The sequence below is a fragment of the Protomyctophum bolini genome (genome assembly GCF_963924005.1).
Source record: "Protomyctophum bolini genome assembly, chromosome: 20".
Taxonomy (NCBI): Eukaryota; Metazoa; Chordata; class Actinopteri; order Myctophiformes; family Myctophidae; genus Protomyctophum; species Protomyctophum bolini.
This window is the reverse complement of record NC_137881.1, coordinates 27,399,968-27,409,943: the sequence shown is the minus strand read 5'-3', so window position 1 is coordinate 27,409,943 and position 9,976 is coordinate 27,399,968. Positions and strand designations below refer to the sequence as shown.

At 44.7% G+C, this 9,976-nt stretch overlaps 1 protein-coding gene across 1 annotated transcript; it reads right to left on the bottom strand.

Annotated features, from left to right (window-relative positions):
* Positions 1-878: 878 nt before the first annotated feature.
* Positions 879-3,929, bottom strand: LOC308335290 (solute carrier family 12 member 7-like; the record flags this gene model as incomplete). The annotated part of the gene is made up of 1 exon (XM_080792308.1): positions 879-3,929. One exon carries the CDS (start codon positions 3,927-3,929, stop codon positions 879-881), a length of 3,051 nt encoding a protein of 1,016 aa, XP_080648434.1.
* Positions 3,930-9,976: the final 6,047 nt, after the last annotated feature.

Sequence of the window (9,976 nt, the reverse complement as noted above, 5' to 3'; positions counted from 1 at the left end):
CTATGTGATGTGTAGTTTAAAATCAAATCTGACATGTACTTTTTCATTTACTTTGCATTTGGTGCCTTTGGTGCACATTTACAATTATCCATATTCATGTAGCAGGGACATTTAATGTTTTATACAATCCAATATTGTTGAGGACAATGAAATAGTAAATAAATATAAATAAAAAACAGTCGTTATTTACAGTGTATTATGTGGAAGAACTACTGAAATAGGTATGTTTTGAGGAGTGATTAAAAATTGTGGAACTTTTAAAGTAGTGAAAATAGCACTGTTGTATTAAAAACAAAGGTACAGATACAAGGCTGCCCAACGATATCCAGTCATGCCACCTAGTGAGTGGACAGCACAGGCCATCGACTGGGTAACAATGTCCACTGAATGCTGTCTGTCACTCAGTGAGTGACGGACAGCATTTCATTTTGGATTAGTTACATTTTAAGCAGCAACAGAGAGCCATTTAAAATCTTACCCTTGAAGGAGCCACAATACAGTTAAAAAAATAGCACAGGAAAAAATATGAAATTAATAAATAGAAATAAAACAGAAAAAAGAATAGCAATTATTTTCCTTGCTTTGTATTATACTGGTTCATTTATTCATTCAGATTAAGACCCTTTGCTGGTTGAGAAGTTAAACTGCAGTGTGCGGACTGCGGAGTCTGTGGACTATTTCTTTTTTACATACTACCAACCAGTTTGTCCTGCCACCTGGGCTTTCTAGTGGATGTGCAAGCTCTGATTATCTCCTTGTATTTTCCACTTCAAAACTGCTCTCCCACAGGATCAATCTCTGGAACCCTACCAGTCTTCCATGTAGTCCAGGGGGTGGAGTGGCAGTGGGGCTGATTTCTTCACCACTGGTGTGTTCTGTTAAGAGTAGATGGTAACGACCTCACGACCACAACCGCGGATCAAGAGGACCCGGTTGAGACCCTCTACAAGAACCTCCAGGAATTCCATGTAGTTTGCATCCTCGTTTCTGTTCTTAAGTGGCCCGGGCATGTTGAGCAGGACAAGGTGGGTTCCCTGGGACTTGTTGACAATTAGCTCGTTCAGCTTCACTGCCGTGTGCATCCGGCGAACGTTGGTCTGGTTTGGTTTCATGTTGAAGAGGTCATGTAAGGCCATGTTGCCGTTGGGCTCGCGATGGCGAAGGCACTTCTCCTTAGTGTGATGGCTCAGCTGGGCCTCTCTCTTCCTCCTTGTCCTCACCAGCTGTATCTCTTTGAGCATGTGAGACCTTTGCTCCATCTGAATTGTCTTCTCATAGGTCAAGGTTGAGATCTCGGTGTCGTACATCTCCACCACCTCCACCTCCGCGTCCAGTCGGAGCTGATAGAGGAACATCTGGACGTCCTTCTTCATCTGGATGGAGTTGTCGTCCTCTTGGGCCACGGTGAAGATGCGCATCTTGCACTTCCTCCACACCTTGTGCTGTCGGAGCAGGAAGGGCACCATCATCAGCATCCCTCCGTCGTGAACCACCCACCACACGTCGATGGTGCCCTCCCCGAGACGGTCCTGGTTGGAGGGATAACTGTCCACATTCTTGGCCACAAGCAAGGCCTGATGGGCTGCTGTGGTCTCGCGCACAGTCTCTATGAAGTTCTTCAAGGACAGCCTGGACTGTCCATCATTGGACTGTTTCCAGGTGCGAGGCCAGGCCATCAGGACAGAGTTGTGCTTCATACCTCCGAGCCCGGCAGCCTGGATGAGGTGAGAGAAGCCATCTCGCAGGTTGGAGGATACAACGACGTGGCAGAAACCTTTGGTGTGTTCCGCCGTCATGGACAATTTGACGTTTTCCTTAGCTTGTCTGGCCTCGGTGTCCTTGAGGAGATAATTTCCTTTCAGGACGTGCCCCACTATAGTCAGGCCTTTCCCTGCCTTCAACTGAGTGGTTAAGGACAGCAGGCGAGGATGTTTCACAGACAGATCCGAGTCCAGGTTAAGTAGCACCAACAACTGAGGACTCCAGTTCTTGGTGTGTGGTGGTGACTCCTCGAGGGAAATGAGAGCATAGTGTGCAGCATTAAGGGAGAGTCCCCGGAGACCATCTCCCCACTCCTTCTTTGCCCCTGTGTATTCAATGTATTTGTAGACGGAGCCAACGAAGCCCATGGCTATGACAGCGTAGGACCATGAGAAAATGAACATGAGAGCAAGACACATGCTCATGCCAAGGAAAGACAGGGTCCAGTGGTAGTATTTGAAATGTGGTCTCCAGTTGGGCGTATGCAGCAGGGTCTGAACGGCACAGGCCAGGTTGATAAACAGATAACTCATCAGGGAGAACATGGAGAGGATGGGAGCTACAGCGTCCAGGGACGCAAAGAGGATGCCAATTTCACAGATTCCCGCAGTCAACAACAGTGCCCAGGTGGGCTCTCCGTTAGCTTTTCCGTGGCCAAACAGCTGCAGGAATGGTATTATGCCATCTCGGGCAATTGCCTGCAGAAGACGTGGGGCTGTGGACAAGTTCTGAAGCCCTGCCCCGCAGGAGGAGAAAAGGGAGCCAATTATAATCACCCAAGGCGAGGGCCAGCACAGTGTCCCGATCACAAGGTACCCTTTCACAGAGTCGCCAAACTTGTCTCGGAGCACGACACCCTCGATGCAGGCCCCGAACATCACAATGAACGTGACATAGATGACGGAGGTGACGACGATAGACCAGAAGGTTCCAATGGGGATGGACTTCTGGGCACTTCGCAGGTCCCCCGACCGGTTTGCACCGGCCATTATTCCCGTGACAGAGGGGAAGTAGATACTGAGCAGCAGAGTGAAGGAGGTGGTTATATCATTTACCAAGTAGGGGCTGTAGGTGTCCTTGGATTTGTCCGTGGCTGGAATAGATGCCAGGTGCTTGTTTTCTAACAATATGCCAAGTGGACCGTAGTGTTCCCACATGTTATCTGACATGACACCACTGGTCAGCCCGGGGATCCCCTGTAGCATGTTCACTTCGTTGACATGGAAGTACTCGTCACAGGTGGCGTTGAGCTCCGGGCCTGAGCAGAACAGACTCCACAGCTTGGTGGTGACTGTCACATTGTCAATGATCTCCATCTTCAGACACTTGTCAAAGTCGTGGTTCTGTAGGGTGCGATTCCCCAGCAGACAAACGGGGAAGTCCGGAGGATCAAAGGTGGTCTTGATAACACCGCCATATATCGCTATGACGGACAGGATGACGGAGGCGAGGAAGACCAAGGACAGTTTGTTTACATATTTCAAGCCAACAAATACAACCAGGGACATGAGCGTCAAGCAACAGGTGCCGTACATGCGCATGTTATTCTGCAAGGAAACGAAGATGGCCGCCTGAGGCCAGACGTAAGTCAGCAAAACTTCTATAGTAGCCAATATGCTCATAGAGCTGGAAAAGGCTGTTCCCAGGAAGGAACAGAGACCCACAGCTCCACCAAACTCTGGACCCAGAGATCTGGAGATCATGTAGTACGAGCCTCCAGCTGGTACAACGCCATTCGTAGCAATTGCACTCATGGATATAGCCGTTAGCAGGGTACATAAGCAGCCAATCAACCACATGGCCAGAGACTCCATGATGCCTGCTGTGCCAACAATCCAGGGTAGACGCAAGAAGAGGAGGGCCCCTATGGTGTTCTGGATGCAGGGCAGGTAGACGCCCATAAAGGTCCCCATCTGATTGGGCCTGAAAGCTTTCTTTTTGTGTCCCTCATCTTCGTCCTCTTCGTATTCCTGAGCCCCCTGGGTTAGATTGGTGTAGTTTGCCAGTTTGTTGAGGAGAGACGAAACCATAGGGTTGCTCTCCATCTCCTCTTCAAAGAGGAGCATGTTCTTTCCGTCATAGTTGCTCCCTGTGTCACTGTCTGTGTTGATTAAGGGGTCACGTTCGTCGATCGGCACAACCACAAATCTCTCGCTCATATCCCCCATCTTCCTGTGTCTCTCCACTTATCATATTGCTTCCTAGGGGGAAGCCACAACAACGTTATGCTGCGGTTCTAAAAGACTAGGTATAGGAGGTACAGAAAAAATGAAAACAACTCAGGCATCTTAAACACATAAAGGATGACAAGAGCTCTGGTCTAACATCACACACAACACTATCTGTTGACATGTGTGACATGTATGCCGATTTGCACATGCCGTTTGACAATGTTTGGCCTGAATTTTGCAATTTTGCATTGCATATCTGCATTGCATATCTCTAAATGTCTGAGAAAGTTCAAAAGCTAAAGGCAAGCAATTGAGGCAAACTACAAACTGAAACTGCAGGGGCATCACTGCCAGGTTCTGTCAACCTGGAGGAATTCTCTTCTGTTCTTGTTTTCCATTTACTTAAATAAAAACTGTTTGTATTAATCAACATTAAATGGGGCATAAAATTGGCAGGTGCGTCCACACAATCATGTGTTCTATAGCAGACCAGACATGGCATACTCTGTTGAAATCAGGTTGAAATGCAAACAGTCGCTGCAGTTACTCACAACCTCCAACAGATGCCAGTATACCCTTGCAAACCAACTGCAGACGAATCTCTTGATGTTTGTTTCCCGAAGGTGAATTTGTAATCATTACTGATTATAGTATACATCATTTAAAATGATGTACTATCATTTACATGGGGTAATCCCATTAATGACAGAGAATAATATAGGATATCTGTCCCACAGATTATACTTTTCCGGATGATGAGGCATATTTCAATTGATTTATTTCCTAAACATCTAACCGTAATTGTAACAATCACCACTAATAGAACATACGTCTAACGATTTCGACTCTCGACTTTAATCAAATTGTTAATAATCCCATTTGTGGCCGATTCTGTCTGAAGTCGGAACCCTAATAGTGACACTATAGTGAGGGGGCGCATCCGGTGAAACCCGGAATTACGCTCAACGTAAACAGGAAGTAAACGAGGTGGGAAAATGGCGTTCGGCCACAAACGGGATTAACACACTTCTTTATTGAAAACCACGGACTAATACATTGCACAAGCACGCTGCGGGCATGTGCCGCCTGTCTAACATTGTGGGCATCAGGGTAAGCACCATATATTTTGCTTTTGTACATGTTCGGAGCCCTAAGGTCACGTGGGTCTCTCTCAGCTGGTGTCCGTCCTCGGTCCTCCACCCTCAGGGAAATTAATCCTTGACTCGTTGAAAATGTCAAGATCGATCATAAAAATAGAAGATCTACATAGTGAGGCTGTAGTGAGATTAAAAGTGGTTTTAATGATTGATTGGTTTGCAGAATTACAGTACATTTCAAGCACATCTCAATACAAAGACTGTTAACTGTGAGTGGACGACCCAATGCATTACACTTGTTTACAAGAGGGTCCACCTTGTTCAATTCATCAAAACATTTAGAGACGTACAAATATACACTTCTATATAGCCAAAGAACAGAACAGATCACAGCAGATCTTTAGCCTACTAGATCTGAGCTCAGTGTGGGCTCATATAATCGCTCGTACATGCATGGGAGAATATGGAAACCCCCATATCAAAATACCTCCATACCTGGGATGGTTTCTATTTGCTACTCTTCGCTGCATGGGACTGTCTCTAGAGCCATCCATCTGGTAAAGCTATCAGACATATAAGCCTACTATGCTGTTTACAGAATGCTAGACATATGGTAATGAAATATTATCTAGATGCTCTAGACTAGAGCTCTATCAATTAACAGATTTGGTGTTGCTGCAATGAAGAGCAGGAGTTTTGATAACCCTGTTTTTAACCTTTTATGATTGAGTATGTGTTTTAACCATGTAGCACTCTGGGATTCCTTGTGAATGAAAAGTGCAATGGAAATAAAATGCATTATTATTATTATTATTATTCTGTAGTGTCACGCAATTGTGCAGCTGATAATATGCTTAGCCTATAATTTAGTTCTGCACGTCTAAACTGTATGTCACCTTTAAATTGAGTGTTTAGATTATTGGGGGATTAAAAAAAAAAAATCTTATTGATGCACTTCTATCCTACAGTCTAAATTAGTGCTACAAAAGGTAACCTCAAATAAATTAGCAGTAGGCTATAGTTATATGACAAACTAAAGACAGAACATGTTGCTCTGAATCCATCGATTGGTGGTTCAGCACAACCACTGATGGTTTGACCCAGCACTATGCCAATACCTCTCTCTCTCTCTCTCTCTCTCTCTCTCTCTCTCTATATATATATATATATATATATATATATATATATATATATATATATACACATTTTTTTTCTCCACAATTCATGAAACAATATGTAAACAAACAGAGTTTCCCATGGATCTCGGACTTAACGTGGCCAGTCTATGACGTAAGTCCTCTCCGATCAATGACGTCTTATCTATGACGTGTGACTCCATATCGTGGCAAGGTTTCAGCTCAACCTCTTAAATGAAATTGCCAGCACATAATTGAACCACAAGTAGCTCTGCACTCTATGCTGAAGGGCTTCATGATCACAGGTATGTGGTAACAATGTATCATGTGAAAGTCCTAGGCCTCGGTGTCGTGGCAGCAGTGCTCGTGGTTGTTGGTTACTCTAGACAAGGGAACACTGTCCTGAACGCCATGGAGGAAATGAACAAGACCTTCATCAAGGAGAAGAACGAATGGGAAGAGACAAAAGACAGACTGATTGATCGTCTCTTCTCACAAGAGGAGACGATCAAAGAGACGGCTAAAGACATAGAGGAAGAGAGAAAGACCCGAGATGTCAACGTCCTGAAAATGGAAAAGAGGTTGAAGGACATGGAAGCGAGGTTGGAGGAGATGGAAGCAGAGGAGCAAAGGAACTGCCTGGTGACCGCGACGATCCAGGAAGAGATGGGGGAGGAGAGGAACAAATGGGAGGAGGAGAGAATCCAGCTGATTAGAGAAAAGGAATCTTTGTCACAGAAGTGCTTCTCTGCGGAGCAGAACATTGAACGCATGCAGAATGAGAAGAGGGCGGCGGAGGACAAGTTCATCTATGCAGTGCAGAAAATGGAAGTCGTGCGGAATGAGCTGAAGGCGACGGAGAATGGAGCCTTCTGCAGAGAGCTGTTCTACAGCTCTCTGAGTGAGGAGAGCCTTCAGCTAATCTCTGCGGAGCGGAGAAATGAAAACGTGAACTTGAAGTTGACACAGTTGACAGAGAACAAGTTGACAGAGAACAAGGTTCTGCAAATAGAAGAGAAGGTGGAACAAGTGGACGACTCAGTTCTGTGAACCCAAACACAGCGAACATAAAGCTCTCTCTGTCTGAGAACAACAGAACCGGCGACACCGGTGAGAGCAAATCAGTCGCATCCTCATCATCCGGACAGATTTCATATGAGGAAGCAGGTTCTTTGCAGAGAGGGTCTGATTGGACGTTACTGAGAAGTGGAGTGGAGTGGAAGTGTTTCGATATTTATTATTTTAGTATTTTTTTATACATTTTATACATTTGATAGTCTCTCGAGACAGTCTGTTGACTCACAAGAGGGTGCTGTTTTTCCTTTGTTTTGCCAATGGGTTCCTAGATTGTACATTTGAAAACCTGTGAAATGTGACCACCTTCTACATAATGAGTACTTTTACTTTTGGTACTTTCAGTACATTTACTCAAGTGATTTTTTCTTCTTGACTCCTGACACAGTATGTGGAAACTCTGATGAATCTCCATGAACTCAAGGCTTCATAAATAGGGTACCCTCACAAAAAACATGCAGTAATCCTGGTCACTAAACTGCCTCCCCCTGGCCAGCCGGGGCGCCTGATGGAGGGGAAAGGAACTGGTTGGAATAACGTGTTCCTTCCACGCGCTACATCCAACCAGGGAAACCTCCCCCCTGTCAGGTGTAAAGGAGCAACTTGGACACTCAGGCATGAAGGAAGCATGAGTTAAAGTCCGTTGCTCTCCCCTTGTCCCCCATATATGGGGACTAGGTTGGTGGAGGGTGTGTAGAGCCCAGGATTAGATGATTGACACAGGGGTGAAAAATGGGTTACAAAATCGTGGGATAAAAAATATATTTAAAAAAGGCTTCATAAATGTGTAATTGATAGAAAATAAGACATTTTTTGGGTGAATATATTTTTAATTTATATATTATATTATCATTATTGTTATTATATTATCTCTCTCTCTGGCTGGCTGTCCATCTGTGCTTCCGTTAAACCTAAACTGAAGCACACATACTCTCTCAATGTCAGAGCCGGTGAAGGTAGTGAGTGACAGCTCAGTCTGTTCCTATGACATTGTCACTGAGGGACATTTACCTTCTCTACCTAGTTACACACGCTGTGACGTACACGAACGCACACACACACAGAGGCTCAGGGTAGAGAGGCCGGTACAGCCGCCATCGGTGTATGAATGTGTTTGTGTGAATGGGTGAATGTAATGCGTCATATACACACACACACACACACACACACACACACACACACACACACACACACGACAACAAGCTTCCATGAGCTGGCGTGGTCATGGAATGAAATGTGGAATTAAATATATCTTGAATACATTCTTGCTTGCTATCTCAGCCCACAAGGGTTAAACAATATCATTCTACTCTGTAGCATGATACTAGAGTAGAATCTACTGTACTGTATATTGAATAGACACATGACTCATCATGTCACTATAGTCTGGTCGGGTGTGCAGTACAGCAACTTGTGTAGCATTCTTTACTATTTATAGTGACTTCTGTAAGATAATGTGTTGAAAGGCGCTGTGATGTTGTGGAGCAGACAGAACAATATGATTCAGTTATCATCATACCATCATACCATACAATAGATTAAGGAAAATGTAATGTATTGTACAGTGTGGGTACCACCACACACACACACACACACACACACACACACACACACACACACACACGCACACTCTTTTAGAACCTAGCTCTGCAACTCTGAGAGTTATGGGGGTCCTTGAAATTAAACATTTTGAGAACCACTGTATTTATTAATTGATTAATTTTATTAACACTACACTACACTAACTGAGATTAATGTGAGCATCATGGCTGCCAGGCGGGTCATTTGGAGGAACCAGACAGAACCTAGCAGATGCTTGTCACTTCTGCTCAACGGTAAACAGCAGTTAGGCTTAGCTATAGCTGGCATGCATGCTGCGATTTGTGACTGTGGCACAAATCAGTCCACGAGTCTTAATTGAGTCAATATTTAGATAGACCTTTTATAGATCCTGTGGGGGGAATCTGTTGTCATAGCAGCACCATGCACAGTCTGGTGAACATGACTGAGAATCTCTGAGATGTCTCTGCTCTATGTAAAGAGTATTGTGACAACTTATGATTCAGCCCTATAATAACATTGTATTGAATTGAATTAGAGAGAGGCCAGGGTGAATGATGAGAGGGCAGGACCGAAGAGAAAGTAAGATGAAGAAGGGATGTAGCATAGGAAGTGAGAGGGGAGAAACTAGAAGCATTGTTAGAAACAAAATCATATCTCTTCTGCTTTGTGTTGCTTGTTTAGCAATACATCTACAGACATACATTCACCAACAAAGCCCATTGGCTTATGCCATGTAAAGAATATAGACTAGATTTTGGTAGCATATAAGTGTAAGAAATCACTCTGATGTAACCACTTAAACCCTATTGGTTTACCAGGATGCCCAGGGGTCTGTGCTTGGCCCCCTCCTTTTTCCCCTCTACACCGAAAAGCTCACAACGCGATACATTGTGAGCTTGTAGATCTGCTATTGTTCCTGAATGCTCACCTGCCCACAATATGGTTCAAATCATGTGGTTAAATGACGAGACCTCCCAGTCCAGAGAGACCATGGGTATATCCATCATTCTGCCTAACAAGGTTTGTGTATCCTCTCCTCTCTGCGTTCTTCTCCTCTCCTCCTCTGCTCCAAAACATATTAGATTGCCCTTCTCTCCATCAATTACCACATTTCTCCCCTGTCCTTCCAGGGATCATCTAACCAGGGCAGTAATTCAATCAGAAACTGTGGAAG